We start from the raw sequence: 27,238 nt of genomic DNA on the forward strand, positions 1-27,238 counted from the left end.
AGCAGGAGTGCCGGATATACTTGATTTTTTTGAAAACATGAAGAGAGAAAACTCACCTTGTAACTTTCAGTGTCCTTCTGAGGTGTTGTTCTTCCTCCTGAAAGAAGGAGGACCCCCTACTCCCCAAAGGTCTCCAAACAATTGCCCGTTTAAAAAAAGTAATATGGCGTCACACCATATGATATCCATTTCTGGGACAAAGTGTTTTAGTTAAGGGTGGCTTCACAATATTATGCCTGAACTTTTAGTCAAGCAGACTCACAAGTAGGCATCTGGGTTATCAATATATGATTGAATAAACAGAAAATGAATTAATTTTCTTGTTTTTATTCAAAATCAAAATTTGTGAAATGTGACTGGGACAGTCACGCCATATGAGCTTTTTCTGGTTTGGCTGAAAATTGTGAAAAAATGGAAGATTAATTCCATGAATACTCTGTATGTTCATATAAAACAGCATTTTCTGAACAATATCACCATAGTTTTTGATATATTTTTTTATAATTTACCTATCTTTGACACATTGGACCAAAAAAAGGCCATGTCATGTCAACTACCCACATGAGAAAGAAAAGAAAAGAAAAGAAAAATGCACAAAATATTAATGTTATCATTCACATCATACAAATGCCAAGGCATTTCACTGGCGTTGTGGATGTGACAAAAAGTCAATTTTACGTGGAATTGCCCTGGACTAGAATATGAACAGAATGAACTCAAAATACTTTTGCAGGTTTGATAATGACAAACCAGAAGTAGCCTAGGCTAAATATAGGCAGGCCAGGCCTGAATCCCAAGTAGCTTTCTGCATTCTTTAGTAAACCTACCACATATTCAACTGTGATCACGTTAATGTTGTAGGCCTATTCGGTTTATAAACAAGTAAATAAATTCATATATGTCCACCACAATTTGGTGAAAGCATCACCAGTTGCTGAAAGGCCTAATAAGACCTATTTCCTGAGACCGACAGGAAGAGTTTGGTAGCATAGTAGCCTGCTCTGCACAACCCCTCCCCTTTCCACGATGGGATTCGCTCTTTTGGGAGAGCGCCAGTCGTTTCAGTAACTAGGTGGCAGAGACGCAGAGAAAGGGAGGATACGCGCTTCTTTGCACTCATGTTCATGCGCCTGTCTGCGACCAGAATAAATCTTACGTAGGGGCCAGAACCCGAAAGGGGTCTGGTCAATGATAGATCTTTACCTTGACTTTAACATCGGTGAAAAAAAGTTTTTTCAGTGCGCAGATCCTCGTCTTCGCTTAGAGGATGAACCGAATAGCGGGAAAGCCACGGGATGATACCCTGATAGACGTTCAGTTTAACGGTGGTAAGTCTTAAATTTGCTTTAAGTGAATACTTTACTGTTAGTTAGCGAGTGTCATTGTCGTCTAATATGCTTTTTTAGTTTACTAAATCGGTGTAGTTTGTTCATTCTGTTGATGGTAAGGGATAAACTTGCTAAATAGTTTTGAACACACTCAGTCAGCTAAACACAGCACAACCTCAATCGCTAACATTATTTAACCATTTAAGGCCACACTAACATGGTGAAAATAGACCGGGGAATAGTACAATTGAGCTGCAAGCCAGCGTTGAGGGCTACGTTAAACTTTACTTGGATTTGCTCCTCATTCAAACACATTTGCCACTTGCACGCCCAGTGAACAAGTCACTCAGCCCTTGGCTTTAGCGTTACACAGGCAGTGGCAGTCTTGAACACGATACTGTCGTCATCCCTTGTAGTCATGCTGCGGAAAGAGTCAGTCAGTTCAGGCTGTGGCTATTTTTTCCTTTAGGAAAGATCTGCAGTTTAACTGTTGTCTGTATGTTACCATCTGTGCTAAATATAGCTTGAGAACGAATAATCTACATGAAGCTATAATGTAAATTATTTAGCCAAGTAGGCTATTTAGCCAAGCAAATGTTTTTGTCAGTGAATAAATACCAATAATTTTCTTCCTGCCAAATTAGCCTTATCATTTTACTGTGTTAAATTGGGTGGAATGGAATCCAGCAAGTAGTCTTGAGCTCAAACAGTGTGTTTTGTGTTCTCATGAGTTACAATCAAATAACGTTAACTTTAACGTTTCTTCTTTAATTTCTTTGAACTGGTGACCCACCAATTTCTCCTTTGCTGAAGATTGCAAACTCTCAAGAGTACACTAATGTCAGATGCACTTTTGCTCCTGTCCTGAACAGCTTTCTTCTTCATGCCATGGAATAGCCCATCGTTGAATTTGACACAGCAATGTACCTATTTATAGTTGGAACTTTTGGTTATTATTATATCATATAACAAATTGTAATCCTATTGATTGATTATTGTGCAGCCTGCACTACATGCCATGAGTGTTATGTCACTGGAACCATTGGAGCCCAAAGCTAAGTTCATTGTTTCCAAACAGTATTTTCTCTTGAGATGAGCACAGTACAATGATGCTTGCAGTGGCCTCCACTGTGGCTGGTTTGTGGCTTTCAAAGATGTTTCTGCTGAACAACCCATATACTGGATTAGAAAATGTTCTGTTCTTTCTGCTTGTTTAATTTAATTTAATGAAACAGATTCAGCCCATAGCATTTAGGCAATAGCTTTCTACATTCTGTAACTTAAAGAATAGCAAGGAATATCTGCACACTAGCTCCCCTTTTTTCTGTTTAGAGTTACACCATAAGTGATATGTTAGATTCTATAACTTACCTCAAAGATGTATAGCATGTTTAAATTGCTCTCATCATGACATTAGAGGCCAGAGTTTAACATGTTTTTGCCCTTCTGTCACGCTTTATTTAGACTTTGCTTTGTATTATTAGCCTAATAAAAATTACAGTCACTTGCGGTGACGCCCAGCTTTTATGCACTAGTCCCACTCCTGTTCCCTCTGCTCTTCCATGGTCACCTCTGCGTGAACGCTAAGACCAGACTAGCCTGCCAGAGTTTTGATTATGCCTAACAGCTGAAAGGAGGCCGGAGGCCTCCCGTGAGGCTTTGTCGTGTTTTGCTTTGTCACTGTCCCAATGTGACGATTGCAACAGAGTTGTTCTCTGTCGGAGGTGACCTGTGTCACACCGGGCGTTGGAACTTAATGAACATAGTTTGGAAGGGACACTTACCATGATCTGATATGTTTGAATTCTATGTTGTGTCATTTATTAGCCCTAAAGCTTCTCTCTGAAGTATTTTCAACAATATTTATGGACAATAGAATCATGCTTTGAAAATAAATACTGTGTGCACATCTAAGCATTGTTATCTAACTGTTATCATTGTACCAGGTCCAAAAGCAGCTATAAAACATTTTGTAAGACTAATATGTTAAACAGTAACTTGCCTATGGGGTGGGATCATCTAACAGGGTTATGATGGATTCCTATTGTTATTAGCCTACTTATTACTGTGATTGTAATGATTATGTTAACATGTTATGTTAATGAAATTATTTTGTGTATACTATGAATTATTACCCTATTTGCTATTTTTATTTATTTATTTATTTATTTATTTATTTATTTATTTATTTATAGACATAGTACATATAGTATTTCTGCATAGATCTACTATTCCAATCGGATGGCAGGCTCGCTCAGGAGTTTTAGTTTTGTGTGGATGACAGAAGTGTGTGGTGTGTCTTAGGGCTGCACACTCACACACTATTTTTTATTTGTTTTTCAGTTGAATTATATTTGAAAATCAGTTCAATTCACTGTTATTTTTTTCTGTTAAGTTTAGAAATTAGATGATGATTCCAAAATCACTGAATAATTGTAAATATTGACCAAAATAATCATCATTGTGTGTTTTGCCATAATCGAGCAGCCGTAGTTGTGTGTCTGTGTGTGTTTGTGTGTGTCTGTATGTCTCTGTGTGTGTTTTTGTTTTTATGTGGATGACAGCTGCAGGAACTTCTGTACATAATTTGCCAATGAGATGCTGGAAATCTAGTTTATTGTGTGCCTTATGTATGACAGATGCAGCAAGCCTTGCCTGCATTAATTAAAGTTTTTTTGGTGTAAGTTGCAACCTTGTTCATGCTGCTGCTGCTGCTGTGTGTGCGTGCGTGCGTGCGTGCGTGCGTGCGTGCGTGTGTGTGTGTGTGTGTGTGTGTGTACTGTATGACAGATGCAGGAACACTTGTGTGGTGTGTGTATACCAGCAGAAACAACTGTCCAACTGTGAATTCTGTAGTGTTGGAAGTGAGGCGTGTGGCCATGCAGCCTCCTGCCGCCATCAGCCCAGAGACAAAGCCTTGTTGTTCGGTCGCCACAGGCTGATTATGAGCACAGGGAGCAGGGACACAGCAGGGAGAGAGGCCAGCAACCTGGGGCTATCTGCCTCATGATCAGCTGCTTAGCATGCACACACAGGCACACTCACGTTCACACTCTATCTTTCTGTCTCTCTCTCTGTCTCGGTCAACCTCTTCATTTTTGTCTCTCTCTAAGACACACACACCTGCATGTACACAAACACACACACATATACACACGCATACATGCATGTACACACACACATTTGAATGTGTTTATTTGGATCTGAAAGGCAAGCAAGGAAAGTAAGATCCAAATACTCTGGGAGGAGTCATTAACAAGGTGACAGGTCTACATGGCCTTCCATTTATAATACACAGACACACACACACACACACACACACACACACACACACACACACACACACACACACACACACACACGTGAAGAGGAGGGTATTTTGCCCCAATAGCAAAGTCAGCTCATGCTGTCACTGAGCTGATAAGAGTCTCTTATCCCTGCACTCTGTACTGCCTTTAAGCCACTTAAAGAGAACAGAAAAAAACAACCAGCTGTCAGGAAACGTCTGTCTTGTATCATCACCTAATAGAGTCCCTAGAGTCCTGCTAAAAATCTGTTGTCTGTCTCAATGCACAATTGTCTCACTTGCTTGCATCATGCCATTGATTGCTGATAGAGTTGGCTGTGCTGGACTCTGTTCTGACTAGTTGCTGTGTTCCTGTAAGATCTTCATGATGCATCAGCCCACATGGAGGGCAATGTTGCCCCTACAAATCTGCACTGACAATAAAATGAAGATGCAATTTAACCACAGCCATTAAACATGTAGGTTTAGTAATATTGCCTGTCCGTGTTGTTGTTGCAGACATGGTCAAAGGTAGGCTATTTCAGACAGGGAATATGAAAATTTACATCTAACAAAAAGCTTAATAAAGCATGTTAGCTCAAGCTCCTAGGTTTACAACACCAGTGGCCAGGTGGCCTTCTCATATAGGGATATCATAGCCACATCTGTCTATCTGTTGACATAGTGACATAACATCTCAACGAGGAAGCCTAGCAATGATATCTGAAAAGAGGTTACTTGATTGAGTATGTGCACACATATACTGTAGATAGACATAGCCTGTAGGCCTAAATAATGTCTTGGCTATTTTCAGTCATGCAGTTCAACCCTGACGTGTGGTCCCCAGAAATGCACAAACACACATGTAAACACACACACACACACACACAGCCGTGTGCAAATGCTGACTCAAGATGCTCTGAAAGCTGATGCCGGCCACCAGCACATGAGTGTGCTTTGCGTTGCCAGTGATAGTGTGTTTGGGGGGGCACTATTTTTAATGACCTTTTATGAGTGTAATATCATATTTAATACAGGGGGAGTTGAAGTATGACATGAATGCAAATATGGTGTAAGTCCACTCACGTTTTTCATTATTGTATAAGATTCTTTTGCCTCCAATTGCGTGATTTCTGGGGGAAAAAATCTGTTGGACTAGATTTGTGAAGCAAATGAGTATCTCAACTTGATTTTAAAGCTCTCTCTCTCTCCCTCTCTGTTTATCTGCAGAAGACAACAATGTCTGCCAGTTAGAATCCTTTTCTGAGGAGATTCCTGGCCATGGACACAACGGGGTAAATATCAGCACATGCGGACACGCGCGCACACACACACACACACACACACACACACACACACACACACACACACACACACACAATTTTGTAATAGTTCTGCAATAGTTCAGGTTCTTTCACATACTTACTACATCATTGGGTCATTGGATGCCAGCTGTCTTATCGTGATCTTATCAGTTTAATTCTAAAAATATTTTTACATATATTTTTGTTGGAATCTATTATTCATTCTCCATGGAAGAGAACCACACCACTGGCCTCTGTCCTTTCAAACGGCTGTTATTGCAGCAGCTGAGAGTTTGAGTGTGACAGAGACACATAGACTGCACTAATGAGCAAGTCCATTCTCCAGTACTTAAAGGAGAAATCCAGCGATTTTTCACATAGATCTCCATTTCTCAAGGTCATCGGGTGTACTGTTGGTATGAAAACCCCCGAACAAACAATCGGTTTAACCTAGCTTGAGTTGCTAGTTCCAGCAGCTAAAACATTTTCTGTGGGGGCATGTCCGTGAGCCCCCATGCTCATGCCCCCAGAGTGTAGCGCTGTAGCTGCCTGGCTGTTTTAGCTGTTGGAACTAGCAGCTCAAGCTAGTTAAAAACTAAAATTACTGCATAGTGTGTTAAAGGATCATTGCATGCCCTGTAAATATATCCCTGGATGACCTTACATGTTGACCCCAGAACTGATCAGAACTCTCTCATTGATTAGGTCAGACTATGTGAATGAGCTGAATGGAAACACACACAGATTCTATGTGTATAGACTATGTGAATGAGCTGAATGGAAACACAGTGTAGAAGGGAGTCCATTCTCCATTAGGATCCATTACTCAAGGACAGACTTCCCAACTAGGCCCACATTATCGTCTCAGACAAATGACGTGTTGGGTTGTATGCCTTTAAGTATTTATAATATCTGTGTCTAATGGAACTGAGCTGGCCTAAAGAGTCAGTTATAGTGTAGATATCTGCTCTTGTGGTATTTAGACAAAATTGGATGGTGGTTCATGAAGCAGGATGTAAATCATCACAGTCACAGTTTGACTGCAGTGGAACACTGTAATGTAGGTTGATATTCCTCTGTCTTATCTCCTCTCTTCATCCATATGTCTATCCACCTGGCTGTTTGACCTCTCTCTCACTCTCTCCCCTTCCACATCCTTCTTTCTATCTCTGTTTCTCTCTCTCCCCTGGGCTACCTCACCTGTGTGTGTGTGTGTGTGTGAAGTCTGAGTCATCTCTGTCCTGCTCAGACCTGGCAGGGTCGGTCCACTCCTCGCACTCCTCAGACAGTGTGTGTGATCAGTGCGAGAAGGAGAACTCGCAACACAACCATGAGTCTTTCCAACACCTCTCCAGTCTTTCTGGGGTAAGGGGGGCACAGCATGTGTGTTTTAGTGTGCGTGTGTGTGTGTGTGTGTGTTAAGCAGTTAAGCTTCTCACAATGGGAATGTGTGTGAGCCCCAAGTTGAAGCGGAACCAGCTAATCCCTCAAACGGAGAAACCCCGCAGTGGAATTCTTTTGTCGGAGTTTATCAAAATGATTTACGTAAAAACAGTTCAAAACAGTCTGCAGTTAAAACTTTGACCTGAATCTAAAGGCATGCTCCTCCTGTCCCCTACTATGCCTCTTCAAACACGTCATGATCAAAGGGATGTATTATCTCTTGAAAATATTGTGCTGCAACAGTTATTTCCTCCTATCACCAGGCTTCTGTGGTCTCGTGTCCAAAGCTGTGGAGGGTTGATTTGATAAATAATTTGCTTCCTTGTTGATGCTAATGACCCTCTGCATCGACTAAGCTGTGGTTTTATCTTTTACCACTTTGTGCTAAACTACTAAGCTATATTCCCTTTCCCACACATACTCTCCCTGGCACTTAAATTTTTTGCATGTGCATGTTAGGGTGTGTGCTTGTGTGGGTCTGTGTGTGTTTGTTTATGTGTGTGTGTGTGTGTGTGTGTGTGTGTGTGTGTGTGTGTGTGTGTGTGTGTGTGTGTGTGTGTGTGTGTGTGTGTTTGTACTGCTGCACTAGTCACTAGTGGATGCAGCATTTGTAGTGCACTGGTGTGGTTTGTCACTAACATTATCATATTCCATGGCATTTGAGAACAGCACTTGCAATGAACGCATTTTTCCATGTGCATTGGCAGTCAGTTTTATGACTCCACTAGGAGAGACATGTGTGTGTGTGTGTGTGTGTGTGTGTGTGTGTGTGTGTGTGTGTGTGTGTGTGTGTGTGTGTGTGTGTGTGTGCGTGTGTGTAGTTAAAAAAAATAGAGTCGTCTGTCTGAGCTGTTGTTTGAGCGCTGGGTAGAATGGGTGATGAATGAGCTCCAGTGTCCCTGTGCTTGGCTGCTTGCAAGTGCTCATCCAGTGACTGGCATGCTGCAGTAGACCCTGCTGGGTGAGGATGGTGCTCTGTGGTGGAGTGGCTGTGGCCCTGGGCCCGTAGTGCAGTGTGGCTCCTGGGCCTTGTATTGGTCTGGAGTCTCACCATGATGGTTGGTTTTCCCACAGATCTGGAGGAGAAGAGCTCTCTTCCTGAAGTATCGCTCCAGGGTACGCCATGGTAAAGAGGGTTAACCTGCTACCTGCGTGTGTATGTGTGTGTTTGTTCAGGCATGGTTGTGTAAGTGATAGTGTGTGTGTGTGTGTGTGTGTGTGTAAAAGTGAGTGTGGATGTGGACGTATGTGGGTTGATTGCACAGTGTTATCTAACAGTTGTGTATGATGATTACCCCTTATGCCATTGCGAGTGGTGTGATGATACAGTACTTGTCCTTGTGAGACTGCTTATCATCTGAGCTGGCCCTCATGATGAGGCTTTACTCTTTGATAAGCGTTCCTGACGCTCGAGAGATTCCTGGAAATTCCCTGTGTTGATCCGATCTTCACGGTCCTCTTATCACCTGTGATATTGCTGCCCTGATATTGCATGATTGGCATGAATAGCTCAAATTATGCAATGAGCTTTCCAAGAGTTCAGATCTTACATCTAGCTACATCTATAGTTTCCTATCTTTACTCAAGAATAATTTACTAATTTTATTGAGTGAATGACCTGCTTGTGAATATACAGCACATGTTTTTATGTGAGTTTTAAGGTGTGACCGATTGGCCTAGTAAATAATCTCTTCATTTTAAGATGGTATAATCATGTTAATTTGCTCTTATGTTCCTGCAGAGAAGGATACCTTTTTTATTGAAATTATTCTGGAGAATATTTATTGTAATGACTGCTGATGGTTAAGATTCTCACATTTAAACATAACATGAGAATGACATATGGCCAACGTGCTTATGGGTCCTGTGCAATGTGTTTCTGTATGTTCAAATGCATCACAGGAGTGCAGACACAGGAGCACTAATAATGGAAAGGTTCACTAAATTGTTTTGTTCTCACCTACAATTAGGGAACTTAGTGAAGAGAAATAGGTGCAGACACACACGCACACATGCACACACACACACACACACACACACACACACAAACACACCACTAAAGCCACACACGCGTCTTGGCGCATACCTGCCTTGCGCGCCGCGCCGCACACCTGTTGGTTTGTGTTTATTGCGTGAGTGTGTATGCAAAGATCTCGATTTGCATTCACTGGATGCCGTCTATATTTGAATTTAGTGGGGCTGTAGCCAGGGAAATGTGGGATGCTAACCTTATATCGTGATCGTGGTACTGTCATTACAGTATGGTGCCAAAAGCTTGGGCTACTTTATAATTGATCAAATTCATGAAAAGTCTTCACAAGGTTCTTTACATTTACAATGTTTACATAAGATTAGAATGTGCCTTATTTTAGATTTACAGTACATGTGTTTTTTTTTATAGATACTCTATATTTGAAAGACATTTTACATATAATCATGGGACATGCTGTAAGCCCCTGAGACATGCTGAGTAATGGATGTCATTTGGCGCTCTCTCATTTTGTCATGCTAAACCTGTTATTATGAGACTATAATTGATGTCTTTTAAAACTGGCCACATCTCCTACTTTGAGCAAAGAAGATATACGAAATAGACGGGTAGACGTGATGGCGACATCAGATTATTCAGATTGTTGTATTTACGTGCGACTTTGCTGAGTTGATCCCATGGTGCTGCGATGACAACGGGTCAGATCTCACAAACTTCTGCATGGGACCTCAATTATTGAACAAAGAATGCATTCCAGTCACCCATCAGCTCTGGAGTGAATTTGTCAGATTGAGGCCTGATAAGTGGCAAGCAAAGATGCTAGAACACTCCGCTCTAAAATCTTTGCTGCCAGGAATCAGCTGCTACCTTGAATTTAACCAGTCAAATTCCACTGTCTGATTTAAACGTCAGTGATTTAAAACATCACTGATTTAAACACATTTCATTTCCCCTCCAGTATGACTGAAATGTTATTTCCTCTCCAGTATGGTTGAAAAGAGTGGTGCATCGTGTCTGGTCCATAAGTGTAGCTGAAGACAGGCTAGGAGCCCTTGGGGCAAAGCAACATTAGAGAGGTTAAAAGCTACTCATGTTGGGAGTGGCATGAGAGAGGGAATGGATCTTATCTTCAAGAAGTGGGAATCAGTAGAGCAAAACGATTTAATATCATGGCAATAGTTCCATTCCATTGCAATTTTGAGAAGTGTGATATTCTGCCTAGCCGTATTATATTGGGTCTTGATCTTATATTTGTTGGTCATCTAACAAGATGGAGCTTTTTCCAAACATGCTGGTAGTTCATTAGCTAAACTACCTAGTTTTTTATAACCATATATATGGTTTTATATAACCATTTTAGAACCCCCATATCCTGCTCTAAAGGTTAAGGTGGTGTTTGTTAGTTTCCATGGCTACGTATGTCTAATCCTCTGTGCTCTGCTGCACCTGCCCTCTCTGTGGGAGCAGAAGTCATTTCTTCTATTGGGTCATTCCGTGTCTAATCAGATAAGGTGGTTGCTGCATCGTCTCAGATTTTGTTTAAACCTTGTGTATATCAAGAATGTGTCCTAAAACCAAGGCCTGTAAAATATTTCTATTCCAATCCTATGCCTTCATGTTATTTTCAGCCCTTAAAATTACATACATCAGTTTTACAGTCTGGAAATCACATTATCTGGGAGGCAATGTTTGGGCATTAATATCATGAAATGTTTTATTCATAGGCTGCCCAAACTTTGTAGGGTAGAAGACTGGAATATGTGGAATATGTTCTCAGTATGTCTGAACCATTAAAAGTTTGTATGGCATTCTCATTGATTTTCTTTAGATTTGGAAAAAAGTGCAAAAAGATTGACATTAAGGGTAGTGTAAACTTTTGTATGCATTTGTAATCAGTCATACTTTTTTCTTTTATTATTTTATTTTATTTACTTAGTGTTCCAATATTTGAGCTATCTACAATCTATGGCTTGTAGGTTTGATTAAACAAAGAGAGTTTGTGTTTCTGTCATTTTCATAGAATGAAAATGGTACAGTATGTGGGATAGCTAGTAGGCACTTGAAAGTCTATGTGAAAGTAGCTCAGTGTATGGGCATTTAGTGTACAAAGGGCCAATGTTATAGATAAATAAATAGAGTTCTGCCTCAGGAACAAGAATGAAAAGGCATTGGTATACAATGTAACCAAGTAATTGTATTTATGTATGAATGAAACATGGTACATCATTGGCACTTTATACACAAAATTACTATAAACTAAGCTATTCCCATTATCATGTTCCCACTAGCTAGCTACCACACACACCATTTTAGTCCAATGAAAATGACCAAAAAATGCAATCACACTATGTTTCATCCTTAATATCTTCATGTTCATTTGTTGCAGAGACCTCAGATATTGGCTCAGCATTAATGAAGTATTGTATTTCCACACAAAATAATGATTGGTGTCACGTGGATACAAAAAATTGAGTGCAGAAGACCCTCAATGTCACCAGTTTTGCATTTTGTTCCATATCTAGGGCCTTTTATAAAATGAATGATCATGCGGTGCAAACTTTTAACAGTCCAGTCATATTAAGAAACATGTCTGTATTCCACCTTGCAAAGTTTGAGCAGGCTGGGAATAATACTTTTCAAGATATTAATGCTCAAACCATGTCCGTCCACAGCATGCATGTCAGTGTATTGTAGATCAGGGGTGCGTTTCTACAAAAGTTTGTTTCGTCGTTGCTAAACCACCGAGGTAAAACGCAATTTTCGCTCAAACGACGACCTTGTAACACCTAGAAAATGTCTAGAAGATGTTGTTGTTTGGTCGAAAATAGCAATTTCCGTTCAAAATACTGTCTAGTGTTAATGACTTCAGGCCATAAGTTGATGGTAAAGAAATAGTCCTGCACATTTATTAGAGCATCTGTAGAGCCACATCATACATACAACTTATAATAAATGGACGTAAATGCTTCTGTCGTATCCTAATATTTTCTTCATTACAACCTCTGCTCACGCGCAGGCGTGAATGAATGGAGGCAGTGGACGCATCTGTGTCTGAACACTATATACAACCTCCGTCGTTCCACCCTTGCACTTTGTCGTTCCACCCTTGCACTCAAGATGAATGAATGTAAATTTAAAACGTTATGATAAGTGAAATACTCAGTTGGAGGGTGTTCAGGTATGAATATAGAGGGGTCAATCTAATCAAACTTATGCGATTAAAACATTGACAACCGCAAAATATCCATGACGACGCTGCAACCACTACTCTTGACCTGGCATTCCAACCACCAAACATTCTGCCCATGTTTGCGATCGAGCGCTGGAACTACCCTTTCCAGAAAACGCCAAATCCATGAACTGGATTGGAATTCACCTGATAAAGGTCTAAGACCGAAACGTTGTAATTTCTAATAAAAAATAATTGCTTGCGGAATGGTCAGTGTGCGGGACTCTTTCTAAGTTCCAGAAAACGCCAAATCCAAGAACGACAGTTCTAACTACAAAGATTGCGACAGGTAGCCAACTACCCTTTCTAAAGATGCACCCCAGATCAGAAAAAGTATCAAAAAAGTCCATATAATTTATCCTAACATCAAGAAAATGCAGATATTTTCAGGGACACACAGACGCATGCACACACAGATGTACACGTATCGTATGCACATCTATAGGTCACGTAGCATATACTGTAGGTCATGTAGCCCCCCACTAGCATCCCCCCACTCTCCCCGCATGAGTTGTGGCCACCCAGGTTTGGGTCTATTTTGAGGGCTGTGATGAGAGAGGGAGGGAGGGCGAGGACCAGGGAGGGAGTTCCAGCAGGGCCACAGCGTTCTCCGTGTGTATGTGTGTGTGTGTGTGTGTAATCTGGGATCTGTAATTAGGGGGAAATGAGAGAGGAGCAGCCAAAAGGAAAACTTGGGCCCTGCCATGTCAAACACGACTCTTAAACATGATTCCTAAACACAGGGCACTTACACTAGCCTACAGGACGGGCGGCTAATTCTAGCCCTGTGGGCACAGCTGAGTACAGCTGCTGAGAATCTCACAGACAGGACAGAGCAGGACAGGGTGGTGAACATGGATTAGAGGGGAAAAGAGAAAGTGATAGTGAGATAAAAATGATGGGTGAACATCAATGGTGGAAAAAGGCAAACAGGAGCAGATCTCTGGATGTCTGTAGCCTGTTAAATGTGGTATAGATTAGCTGCCTAGTTGTAGCCATCCATCATGGTGGTATCCGTCAGTTGTAGATGTGCTCACTACTCGATTTCCTCAATTCAGGTGAAACCCCAGTGTCAAGGCCAGAGAAAAGCTTTTGGCTCCCAGTCTGAAATGGAAAAAAGGCCATAACTATGCACTCATTAATTTGTGCTATTACTAGCACAAACTAATGAGTGCATTAGTTATTATTTGTGCTTTCCGTCCAAGCAGGATATGGCCATTTTCTTTTCAGAGTTTGTGTACCTCTGGATTATACCCTTGACCTTATATTTGTCAGCTCCACTAGTTCAGATACAAAGTGTTAGCAAAGTGACATGAGAATTTAGAATATGGATGGACAAACTGATAGACCCTTTTTGCTGTTGTTTACATAACTCGTTCTGGTCTGTTTAGCAAGTTCTTTCGCAGCATGCTGATTACACAAATGGTTGACCATCCCCCAGCTGTGTGGACCTTTGTAGTTGTCATGGTAGCGCACTCGGGAGACAAAGCCTGTCATGATCCTCCATTCAGCTGCTGGGGTTATAAATGCAAAAGTGTTTCATAATTAAGTAAATGTCATGTAAAACACCAAGGAGTGTAAATAAAATAATGCAGTGATGCTCTTCCTTATAACACTGCCTCTCGCAGTGATGCTTTTCCTTATAACACTGCTCCTTGGTAGTAGGTAGAGTATGTATCCAGCCGATTGGGATGAGATCGCCGCTGCTAGTTCTGCTAGATGTGAATGCAGCAGACACATAGCATACACAATTACTAGCTAAAAGATTGGCCACTGCTATGGTTGTTAAGTCAGGTAATTTACCAGTGATGTTGGTAGGAGATAATGTTAATGCCACAGAATTCTGTCACTTTCTACCTAGATATAGAATGGTAAGAGAGAAAATACATTTGATCCAATCTTGTTTAAATCACATTTCCGAATGAATGAATTAGCCCTAACCTGTGGCATAAAGTAAGCAAAACCACTTTTTGTCAGTGAAAATGGGTGGGAACCCAATAGACTGTTGGCTGTATGTAGTAGGGGTGGGCGCTATATATCGTCTGCGATAATATTGTGATTGTTGTTTTAACGATGTGCAAATTGACATTATCGAGTATTTTAATCACACTTGAAATCACACATTGAAACCCCATACATTTACTAAATCCAGGAGGTGCGGGAGAAGCCCCTGGCTGCAGCTGAGCAAGTGTCACATGATCACTAGTGGGTCCAAGTTGTCACACGCACGCCTAATGTTTATTTTGTGCAGCAAGAGGTAGGCTACTTGGGATTTTGTACACATTAGTTGATGTACACATTAGTTTCTATTCTGTAACTTGGAATGTTAGCCTACATGATTGCTCTTAAACAAAACCTTGAAGGAAATAACAGAGATGTACTCTGTTGGTCTGCTTAGTTTTACAGTGAATCCTAAGTAGAGGTTTTTGAAGGGAACTTAAGCTTCAGACTTTCTCATGGGAAACTGTCAGGCCTATTCATCTTCTCTAATGTAGCTGTAGACCATGTCATTGCCACACACACAAGTGGGGGCAGAATTGGAAATGTGTCAGAGTGACAATGCATTGGTTGATTTGGTTAAAATGTCACAGGTTAGGTTATTGGTTAGTATTGTATTGATGCTATTCATAAATAATGAGCTGTAAAGTAACTCAGACTTTTACACATTTCTTTTAAAGGATATCGACTAATTATCGTTATCGTCAAAATCACAAAAAATATCGAGATATTATTTTTTGTCCATATCGCCCACCCCTAGAATGTAGTATAATTATTTTGAAAAGAATGACCCACAAGTATGTTACAGTACATGCAAATACTTCTGACTACAGTTTGAAGCACATGGTTAATCTCAGACATTTTAGACTTATTATTAGAATGATTGTTTTTTCCACAAAAAAATGTTTTAGGAGGACTTAGACCCATAAGAAAGTTGTAGCTTCCTATCCTGCAGCTTGTTTTACTGTGTTTGCATTCTCTGCAGTGCTCTGTCTCTCACACACACACACACACACACACACACACACACACACACACACAAAAAAAGAGAGAGAGAGAGAGAGACACCTCACACACACACACACTCACACACACACACACACACAGAGAAAGAGAGAGAGAGACACACACACACACACACACACACACACACACACACACACGCTCCTCATTGCTGTGAGTGCAGTGTGCTGGTTCCCCTGTGCTGTGTACAACACACGGCCACAGCTCTGCCTATTTAAAGCGCTGGTAGGGTCAGACAGCCGCCTCGCCGCTATTCCGGGAACCACACAGCATTTTGTTGGCAAATCCTAGATAGCTGGGGACTCTGGGGTGGGTCTGGCTCTAGTCTGGCGCAGACGTGGCCCAGATCCAAAGGCTTCACTTGGTGTTTTTTTGTGTTGATTTAGCACCAGAGTATGCTGCTATGCTATGAAAGACAGTGTGTGAGTCTCATATAAATTGTTTTATAGGGTGTCTGTAAACGGTCTGTTTGGTTTATGTGGTGAATGTTAACGTCAGCTCAGTTGTTTTTAAACGGTGCGCATAAAAAGGTGAAAACGGCCTTTAAATGACAGTGATGTTTTTTAAAATCCGCCACTACCAGCATCACCTGTGAGTGATGTCACTTCCTGTTGTGATGTGATTTTATCATGCCCCGAGCATCATCACTGTGAGACCCTCTTTATCTCCCTCCCTCTCTCCTCACTCTCTCTCTCCCTCTCTCTCACTCTCTCTCTCACTCTCTGTTTCTGCAGCTCTCCCCCTCCCCTTCCTTCTCTCCTCTCTTACTCTCTCCCTCCCTGCTTTCCTCCCTCTCCTCCATGGCAGTGTGTGTGTATATGTGTGTGTATGTGTGTGTGTGCTGTCTGGGCGTGTGCTGGCTCGCTGCTGTGGAAGCCTGTGGTCACTGTGGAACAGCTGTGTGTTCATGTGTGTGTATGTGAGGGCCTGGGTAAAGGCCGTAGAGAAACGGGGTGTATGTTTGTGTTAGAGAGAGAGCGCAGTTGGATATAGCAACGTCCTGACAGCCTGGTGTAGCCACTGATGCTGCGTCCGTGAGACCAAGAGAGCGAGAGGCATGGAGGTAAAACGCTCATCTCTCATCGCACATTGCACACCGCACACCCCCAACCCCCCACCCTCACACACACACGCCCCACTCTCTCTGCCTGCAGCTAGCAGATAGAGCAGAGAGGGCTACCCAGGGAGGGGCTCTATCAGTATAGACACGGTAGCCTCACACAGCAATGCTACTTTACTGTACACTGCTGTTAGCAATGCTGTATGTAAAAGACTGTTAGCTTTGCTGCTGCACATGCTTCTCGTATAGCTTTTTATTCAGGTGTTAGCAGTGTGTGACTAATACTGCTATGTGGCATGCCAAACCTCTAGTAGGCTAATGTTTTCATTGTCAGTTTATGTTGGGATGTGTTGTGCTGGCTGCGTTGGCAGCTGTGGTTCTTTTTTTTTTCCAACATGAAAAATTTAGGTTTTTGATTCAGAAGTCATGCGTGACACCACGACGACCTTGGACTTCAACAGGGCTTTCCCTCAGGAGGGTGGCCCTTATCTCTGCTGGCTCAAGGCACTGTTGACAGTCTGCCATGGCTCATGCCTCAGGCACTCTTAAGAGGCCGCCAGAGTTTATGCTCGCTGTCCCTCGTGTGTTTATATCTAAAGGGGTGGGGATGTGGGATGAGTTTCCTTGCTCTGTTTATATTGGCGGGGGTGGGGCAGGCAGAGGGGGTCAGGAGATGGTAGTGAGGTGTTAGCCGCGTGCTGCTAGCTAGATGTGGCTAACACCACCACAGCTCAGGTCTCAGACTGGGGGCTCTGCTGTCTGCACTGTCATTGGCTATTTTTAGACTCTGAGAACAGCTGCAGGAGAACCAAAGACAGGAGACAAACCAGGTTTTTACCCTGCTATCTCTCTCTCTTTCTCTCTCTGTCTCACTCAACGCATGTGTTAGTGGCCTTTTGTCCCTTCTCTCATACTCTTTCTCTCTGCCTGGTGGTTTACTTGCTACATGTCTTATCTCTCCCTACCTCCCCACCATTCTCATCATATTTCTCTATCCATTTATCTTCCCCTTTCTCTCTCTTTCTCATTATTTTTTCACTCTCTTTGACTCTCCCCCTCTCTATCCATCTTTACTCTCTCTCTCTCTCCCTCTCTCTCTTTACTCATTCTCCTCATTCCTGTCTCTCTCTCCCTCTCCCTCCCTCTGCATTCCATCTCCCTCCCAGTAGTAGAGATGACAGTGGAGAGTGCTGGAGGCCATGGGCCACGTGGCACAAGCCCCAGCAAAGGGCTCAAACTCACTGCAGCCACTTACTGTAGCTTAGTGCTCCTCATATGGTGTGTGGTAGATACAATTATATTATTACTCAGGTTTCCTGCTGGGATAGAAGCAGTCATTAGTCATGAGTGGCCTTGCATAGAAGCTGCATTGGTCAGGCTGTGCCTGGAATATTAGTAACACACCCTTGGCCTGGCCAGGGATATTGGTCACATTGCTGACATTAAACTGGGCGTAGGTCTCCTGTTTTAAGTAACTGTCTAGGCTAATTCAGGGTTAACTGAGACCCACAGAGGCACTGCTCAATGGCGTGATTCTGCCTACATCTCCCCGATACGGTGGTGGTATCTTAGAGACGTGTGGTGAGATTGAATGCTCGCAAATTGTGGCAGCAGATATCAAGGGAGCTGTAGGCTATAGGAACAAATGCAAACTAAAAAGCAAATATTGCAAACTTAAGCAAACTTGAAACTTGAAATTCCATTGCTTGCTCTCACTTTTCAGGAGGCATATACTGCAAGTATGCTAGACTGATAATTAAAGTGTTACTGTTAACCTAAAAGTATTTTAGATAATTTTTATTTCTTTTTGATAACTTTAGAAATCCTTCACTGTGACTTCACTGTGACTTCCTTCCTGGACTACTAATAAGCCCTAAATTGAAAACATGAAACACAGGAAATGACCATCCAGGGCTGGTATGGAGAGCATTGTGTGTGTGGTGTGTGCGTGTGTGGTGTGTGCGTGTGTGGTATGTGTGTGTGTGCGTGTGTGTGCGTGCGTGTGCGTCTCTTAGAGCCATGAGGACAGTAGAGAACTGTTGTATCTCTGGGGAAGTGAAGAAATGTGTGTAGTGTTTTGGCCTCTCCTCTCTCTTCCCTTCTGGCCTTTCCCCTGAGTCCTGAGTGTCAAGGACTACAGCAGACTACATCACTACAACTCTACACACAGATACATCCCAGCACTACAACCCTGCTGTCTAACCCGTGGCCAGCCGTGTGTGTGTGTGTATATATTTGTGTGTCAGGTGTGTGTGTGTGTGTGGGGGGGTGCTTGTGTGAGTGAGAGAAAGAAAGAGAGAGCATGGATGATCTGCTACTACCGCAAGAGAAATCACAGCGAGGTGTTAGTTGACCATTCACTAAAGCATCTGTACTGGTTTGCATAAAGTGCATACGCACTGCTAAAGCGAGCGCTGCTGTGTGTATGAGAACCAGGCTTTAAGAGTGTGTGATCTGAATCATAACAACCTGAGCTGTATTTGCAGTGAGACTCTGTGGCATGCTGTTCAGAGGAGGCCTCTGTGGAGAGAGACTTTTGCATCTGCTTGAATGCTGACCAAGTATGGCTAACCCTGGTGGGCTGCCAGGCATTTCAAACACCATTATTTCGGAATTCTAATTTGCTCTCTGTGTGTGTGTGTATGTGTGTGTGTGTGTTCACACAGGTGGACAAGCAGCAGCAGAGCAAAGACTCTGTGTTCTTCAGAGATGGCATGCGGCGGATCGATTTCGTCCTCTCCTACGTGGACGACAAAGAAAAAGACGCCGAGAAGAAGCAGGTGAGCTGAGCTCTGCCTGTTGCGGTTGGAATGACCTGTGCCCAGAGGGACAGCTGTTCTCCTGCCCGGTCTCATTATGGGCGTCTTATGCGTCATCTTGGCCTATGATCCGGATATTCGTCTATCGGTTTATTGTTTTATCAGTTTTGACGTATTGCTGTTGACTGTTCCACTGATAACATGGATGTTCTCATGTTCTCATGGACCCAGGTCTAACCCACAAGGTGTTACACAATGCCTTACAGACAAACCTACACAGACAGAAGTATTGAAAAATCACACAACACTACTTATTTAATTCCAAAATCAGACATTAGAAATTGTAAACCAATAATGCATATTGTATTGACACCTATGCTACATTTTCATTAGCAGGAAGATAAAAGATGTGCAGAAAATGCGTTCATTCAAAGCAAAGCTGGTGTTGTTTATCTGACAATTTGTCTGGCATGGATCAGTGAAACTGCACCAGTCTCATGTGGCCTGGTGCATTAGGGAAAGATCAATATGTCTGCACTCAGAGCCTCACAATGAACCAAACGGAGAGGTCTGATAGTGAAAAGCACACAAAAATCCTACACTCACCCTCCAAGACAAGCCAAAGAAAGTAAAAAGTAAAAAAAAAACTCACTGCCCCATACCCCCACGCTACCTCTACTGCGGCCAGCTTCACACTGCTTTACACTCTTTCACCCTGTCTCTCTCTCCCTCTCCATCGCTTTCTCTGCCTATCTTTCTCTGTTCCTCTCCTGTCTGCCTCTCTGTCTCTCCATCTCTGTGTTCTGTTCGTAAACGTGTGTGAGGGTGCCACAGGATCACACACCCATGTGTAAACACTCTGTGGGTGGAAATACCAGCTGTCACACAGCCGTCTTACCCAGAGAAGTACAGAAGTGCGGTGTTGGTGAATGACTGCGCCTGTGTGTTCTTCAGTTTGTCTTTTTGTGGAAGTGTGTGTGTATGTGTATGTGTGTGTGTGTGTGTGTGTGTGTGTGTGTGTGTGAATGGGGGAGGAGGCAAATTGCTGGATGCCCCAGGGTCTCTGACCTAGCTGGGAAGCACACTTCCCGTATTTCCAGTAGAGTATTGTTTTCCTTCAGTCTGTTATCAACGTTGCCTTTTTATTTCCTGTATGCTTGAATTCATCACAGACTGTCAAGACTGGTTAATTTTATTGAAGTTCTCTGTGTGTTTGTGTCTGTGTGTGTGTTTCTGCAGGAGAGGAGAAAGGTGTATGAGGCTAACCTCCAAGAAGCTGGACTTGAAATGGAGACAGAGGACAAATCGGTCAGAGTGTGTGTGTGTGTGTGTGTGTGTGTGTGTGTGTGTGTGTGTGTGTGTGTGTGTGTGTGTGTGAGTGTGTATCTATAATTGTGCTTTGGCACATGCTAGGTGTGTTTTCATGTGTAACGACAGCATACCACAGACAACACAAAGAAACCTTGAACAAAGAATTTTTTTTTTTTTTAAATTATACCATTCTTGCGCATTCACTCTCACACACACACACACACACACACAGCTGTTCATCATGACACAATATTATGTCTCACAATATTATGCCAGTGAAAGTACTGTATCACATTCATAATAACCAGTCAGATTTAACAAAAATGATTATTCTTGATTAATGATTATTACTTTGTCTTTTGCCATTGTGCTCCTGTCAATAAGGTCCCACCTTGTGCGTATTTATGTATGCATGCATGTACTGTATGTATGTATATACTGTATGCATGTGTATGTAAATACTGTATGTATGTGTATGTATGTATATATGTATATCATTGAGCTGATGTGCTCATTTACCATCATGTTGTCAGGAATCTGAGGATGGCAAAACGTACTTCCTGAAGATCCACGCGCCCTGGGAGGTGCTGGCCACGTATGCCGACATCCTGAAGATCAAGGTGCCCTTCAAGGCCAACGATATCCCAGAGCACCGCGATGTGCCACTGTCCTGGCTCTGCACGCCGTTCCGGCTGCCCACCCATGTCATGCACCCTGAGCCCGACTACTTTACCTCGGCCTTTGACAAGAGCAAGACCGACTTCTTCCTCATCGACGACAAGGACACATTATTCCCCCCGTCCACACGCAACAGAATCGTAAGGAGATAATGTTGAAACCCATATTATGTAATAAGAGACTCTGCACTGCATATTTTACATGATGAATGTATTATTATTATTATTATTATTATTATTATTATTATTATTACAAATTATTCTATTTTTTTTTTACTTTTGTGTGTTTCAATACAGTGATTGCATCATTAGCTCTATGAAAAGTACATACAGTTAAATAATTGAGTATCTCAGCTTGCGCACACTAGTGCGCCGGATATGCTGACCATTGGTGTTTACAGATAGAGCAGAGAATTGGGGCCTCATTTTCCACGTTCTCCCTTTTTTTAGGTTTATTACATCCTCTCCCGCTGCGCTTACCAGAACATTGACTGCCAAAACAACGACAAGAAGGGCATCAAGCGGCTACTCAACAACGGGACCTATTCGGCCGCCTACCCCCTGCATGATGTAAGAGATGGGGAGAATTATGCTCCTAGTTGATGTGGGCGGCAAGTGTCAATCCAGGATGTACAATTTAAGACAACAATGCCCTTCTGTTTTCTTGTGTCTTCATATCATATGCCCTCGATAAATAAAATAGTGATGCTTTAAAAGAATACATTCCTGGCTGTATCATAAGTTTGAAAAACCTTTGCGTGTGACTGTGTGTTTATGTATGTACATCTCCCTGTGTGTGTGTGTGTGTGTGTGTGTGTGTGTGTGTGTGTGTGTGTGTGTGTGTGTGTGTGTGTGTGTGTGTGTGTTTGTGTACATTCACAGTGCAGGTACTGGACACAGTCTCGAGACGATAACTGTGAGAATGAGAGGTACAGCCTCTACCGATACTGGGCCCAGTTTTTCCGCTTCTACAAAGAGCAGCCACTCAACCGCATCCGGTAAGAACAACAGGATATGCCTTACATACACCGTAGGATATCCAACATTTGGCAGGATATTACACGTCATCAACCAAGAGATAACAAGGTCTGTCATACCCTGTGTCCACAAATATGAGGATTTTTGCACAAAATAATCTGATGACGTAAAGCATAAAATCATTTGAAAATAAATGTCATAGAATGTTGGTTAAATCTGGATTTTCAACAGTGTTTTTCTTTTTTTTTTTTCAAAAGCGCACTAGGACCTTGTTAATTCTGAGATGATGCTACAATGAACTTCTGAATTACAGTATATAAGACGCTGTGTATTACCGTAATTTCCCCAGACTATTAAGCGAGGTTTATACATTGATTTTGCAAAATTTCTTCATCTTTGAGGTCAATACATGATGATGGGCTATACGTGGGAATGCATTTCTTTTCTTTATTCTTCTTTCTGATTAAAGCACAATCTAAGTCTGATGTATTGGGCTATTGGGCACTGCGGTTAATGCATGGGTGTTGCGTTCTAATTTGCATAAAACATGCCCGTGGTTAATACACAATGTGGCTAATACATGAGAAATTACCGTAGTACAAGGTATTCTTAATATTGTGAAAACACTAGGGGTGTAAAGATTAACCGATACGTATCGGTGTCCGTGTTTAACGTGTAAGATCTGCTACATCGTCGTCGTGAAGCCCGTGATCGAATAAAACTGAAATGAACCGTTCGTTTTACTTGTTACAAATCGGTTCACAACCTTTTCTGCTCGCTCAGACTCTCATTTACGTTCCAAGCAGCAGCGTTCATCCCACGCCTGGTTTTGAAACTATCATTGGCGCGGAATTGTGGGTAATGCAGTTCGCTTTTTTTGGCTACATTCATTGCCCAAAGTTGTCAAATGACCTCATTACCCATACATCTACTGCAACTTAAGCATTGACAACTCGCTTTCGGTCGTTTGTTTTACAGTTTTTTACTCTTTTTTGTTTTTCAAAATCCAGCCTAAATTAAACACTAAACTGCAACGATAGTCTGTAGAGTATAGCCTTCACGTTTGATGAAGGGATTTCCTTAATGTTAAATAATAATTTGGCCCTTGCTAAAACGATGCAAAATTATTAGCCAATTATATTGTTCATATTCACTCAGACTTGTGGCATTATAGGTTTCTGCATTAGGTCTACCGTTGGAACAAAATAAAACCCAGAGAGTTCATTGATATGTAGGCCTATTTTATTCTTGTAGGCTATATGAAAAAGGCCAAGAGTGTCTTAAGCACTGTTTTATTTTATTTCGCATTGTCTTACCTCAACAAGGCTACAGCTCCATGAAAACAATCAGATATAACTCTATAAAATCTATAAAGTCTATAAAAAAAAATGTTTGTATTTGGCTGCTGTGTTTGACTGAAATGTAGACTATTCTTTTTTCATTTCAATACAGTATATGAAACAAACCTCAGTTTAGATAATCATATTCACACATTTTTTTGCCTAATTGACAACCATGACCATGATAACTGATAATATAAAATTAATGTGCACCTTGAGCAAATGATAAAAAATCTTTCAGAATGCTTTCCATTCTTGAACTGCATCGAATTACATCGAATTGCATCGCATCGTACTGAATCGTTTTTTATGAACATGTATCTTTTCTTGTATCGAATCGTGCCCATGTATCTAGATGCGAATTGTATCGTCTTTTACATGAGAGATTCACACCCCTAGAAAACACTGATGTTTTTCACATAATCATGTCCTGATAATACTTCACTTAGCGGATTCTTCATTGTTTGTATGTGTGTGATTGACAGCAAATACTATGGTGAGAAGATTAGCATCTACTTTGCCTGGCTGGGCTTCTACACAGAAATGCTGTTCTATGCTGCTGTGGTGGGAGGCATCTGCTTTGTCTACGGGGCCACCACTTACGACCAAAGTACCTGGAGGTGAGGACTAAGACTGAACCAGGACAGGTTTAAACTTGTGCAGGACATAACACAAATTCCACGTCCAAACCAGCTCTGCTGTATGTAACATAGCTCTCCAGCACTGAATTGAGTACACTAATGCCTTCTCAAACAATTTGCCTTAGTATCAGAGACATTGTAGTTTTGCATTTTGGATACTATTTCACTGACAGATTTAAACTGGGTGTCCACAAGAATCCTATTCAAATTGTCACTGAGGCCTTTTAGTAAAAGTCACAGGGACTTTCAGTTCAGCTCTGGAAATTGAATAAACAAAGAGTGACGTACACCGAAACACTATTAGGGAAGTACTGACTTCTGGTCATAAACTTAACAATGAAAAGAGAATGTTGCATACTCTGGCTCCAGCATTTTTAGCCAAAGCGACTAACAACATGGTAAACAGTTTAAGTTTTAAAGCAATTCTGAACAATTTTAGGACAATTTAAAAAACGGTAGAGTACAGTAAGAATAACTGCATCAGTGAGTGCTGTTTTTAACAGTTACGTGCCAGTTCAAGAAGGCTGGTGAGTGCTAGGATCAGCAAGACTTGTTGTAATATACTGTATATCCTATTTTTCAGCTCTGGAAATTGAACCACTGACCTCAGGACAGCCAGAGATTATGTGTAGTTGTTGTCTGATAATCATCTTCCCTATCTTCCTTCTCTCTCTGCAGTAAAGAGATTTGCAGTGAAAACATAGGTGGGCAGATTGTCATGTGTCCTCTGTGCGATAAGAAGTGTGGGTACTGGAAGCTCAACTCCACGTGCAACTCCACATGGGTTTGTTTGTTCATACATCCATACTGTACATCCATCCAATCATTTGTTTGTTTGTTCAATAATTCATCCATTCATCCATACATCCATCCATTCATTCATTCATTCAACCTTCATTTATTATTCACCCTTCCCCTGTCAGAATGCTGACCATACATGTACAATCTTACTTCAACATTACTACAAAACTGTTAAATGTACTTATTTCTTAGATCCACGTCCAAGGTAACATCATTTCAATATAGTTAGGAACGTCTATACTCTTCACATCAATACAATTACAATACTGTTAACCTCTTACTGTAACCACTGCATGATTCCTATTGGAAAACGTGGTTTGGTTTATTTGACATTTGGCCAATTACTTTTTTCCAGATCCAAACATTTGATTGAATACATCTCTTATGTGGCCATTTTCAGATGTGCAGATGTGCAGAGATTGTAAACTGTAAAATGTTTTTTTCCCCCCCTCACAGCAATCACACTTGTTTGACAACGTGGGGACAGTGTTCTTCGCGGTATTCATGGCTATATGGGGTAAGAGGCTTCATTTGCAGTGTAGCACCACCTGCTGGACAAGTTGTGTAATGCCAAAAGTAAATTGAAAGCTCACCAGCGGACGCCGTGTTTGGTGAATTCATACAGTATATCTAATCTCCTGTGTTTGACCAGCAGCCCTATCATTCTGGTACACACTATATAGGCATTTCCGCAGTTCCATTCAGTACAGTAGTGTAGCTCAGACCAAACCATTGATAATTACAGACAGCCAAAATGTTGCTTCAGGAGTGTGGAAGGATTAGTAATGTGATTAATTGTTTAGCTTTAACATTAACAACCTTATCCCAGAAGCATGGAGTCCACCTTTAGCTAAAGGGCACTGTTGTGTTAGGTGTGGCCCCTTTGAGTGTGAATAACAGTGTATAAACCATAGACTGTAAAGGTATAAACCCATTGCACCCTCTGGTGGTGTTGAGTGGTAATGCACGGTGTTGCCCTGCAGTGACTCTGTTCCTGGAGCTGTGGAAGAGGCGGCAGGCACGTCTGGAGTATGAGTGGGACCTGGTGGACTTTGAGGAGGAGCAGCAGCAGCTGCAGCTCAGGCCCGAGTACGAGATCAAGTGCCGCAAGCGACGCCTCAACCGCGTCACACAGGTAGCCTGTCAGTCATGTGTCAGTCATGTGCACTCAGCTTTGCTCTGTTTCTATACCATAGGATGCATTGTCTATAGACTATGCACATAGAGTGTTTGAGCTTGTCAACATGTTTACAGGACAAATTTTAAAGACTGTAGTTTTGATTGACTTTGATATTCTTAATTGATATCCATGTCAGTGTTTATAGATGCAGTAATGATAATGTTTTACAGTGCTAAATGTCCATATATCACTGTATTGTATGGGTAAAGTGTACATATTCATTTATATGTATAATGTGTATTAAATAAGTTACACCTTCACATATGTCTAATCTAATGGATAGGATGATTAACCTGTGTGATCAATCTTTCAGGAACAGTAGGCTGCAATTAATGGTGGTAAGATTAAAGACAGTGATGTAGAATCCTACAAGGTTATATATACACTTGGCAGAAATATTGACTAGGGCAAAGAGTGCTAAACACCAACAGTTTGAACAAGGGAGAAAGTTACACAATACAGTTTGTCATCAGAGAGTGTAGAATGGTTATTGATCGGAAGTTACAGGGCAGCACCAGTTAGATGAAGAACATTTTTACATAATGTGCATGTGGTGCAATTGAGTTAATCCACCTGCAGTGAGACTAAATGAATGAATTCAAGTTAGAATGATTTAAAGGAGTTCATAGACCCATCTATGCAAAGCAGCAGAAATTCTGTGGGGGTATGTGTTATGTAACACCCCACCCTTCCTCACTGTGTGTGTGCGTGTGTTTGTGTGTGTGACATGAAGGAGATGGAGTGGGTTCTGGACCGCTCCCCTGCTGATTTTCTTGGCAAGCTGTGCATATGCTGGGCCACAGTGGTGCTGTGGGTAAGAGGGGCATCAAACGCCTGGTGTGTGCCCAGTATGTGCCTGCGAATGAGTGCCCGCTAGAGTGACCAATGGC

General features: G+C 41.8%; 1 protein-coding gene across 6 annotated transcripts in view; it reads left to right on the top strand.

Annotated features, from left to right (window-relative positions):
• Positions 1–1,079: 1,079 nt before the first annotated feature.
• The window catches only part of ano5a (anoctamin 5a), a 40,120-nt gene continuing 13,961 nt past the window's right edge, over positions 1,080–27,238 (top strand). The window contains exons 1-14 of one of the 6 annotated variants that reach the window (XM_048256662.1): positions 1,080–1,328; positions 5,845–5,909; positions 7,143–7,283; positions 8,436–8,477; positions 19,328–19,441; positions 20,660–20,728; positions 21,265–21,549; positions 21,859–21,978; positions 22,291–22,406; positions 24,212–24,346; positions 25,046–25,151; positions 25,625–25,685; positions 26,152–26,303; positions 27,082–27,162. In XM_048256662.1, the coding sequence (XP_048112619.1) occupies positions 1,268–1,328; positions 5,845–5,909; positions 7,143–7,283; positions 8,436–8,477; positions 19,328–19,441; positions 20,660–20,728; positions 21,265–21,549; positions 21,859–21,978; positions 22,291–22,406; positions 24,212–24,346; positions 25,046–25,151; positions 25,625–25,685; positions 26,152–26,303; positions 27,082–27,162 (1,548 nt within the window). In that variant the 5' untranslated portion in view covers positions 1,080–1,267. Of the gene's footprint in view, positions 1,329–5,844; positions 5,910–7,142; positions 7,284–8,435; positions 8,488–16,445; positions 16,665–19,327; positions 19,442–20,659; positions 20,729–21,264; positions 21,550–21,858; positions 21,979–22,290; positions 22,407–24,211; positions 24,347–25,045; positions 25,152–25,624; positions 25,686–26,151; positions 26,304–27,081; positions 27,163–27,238 lie in introns of those variants that run through there. The other 5 variants (XM_048256663.1, XM_048256664.1, XM_048256665.1 and 2 more) reach the window with 5 other exon arrangements.

This window comes from Alosa alosa, chromosome 11 (genome assembly GCF_017589495.1).
Source record: "Alosa alosa isolate M-15738 ecotype Scorff River chromosome 11, AALO_Geno_1.1, whole genome shotgun sequence".
Lineage (NCBI taxonomy): Eukaryota > Metazoa > Chordata > Actinopteri > Clupeiformes > Clupeidae > Alosa > Alosa alosa.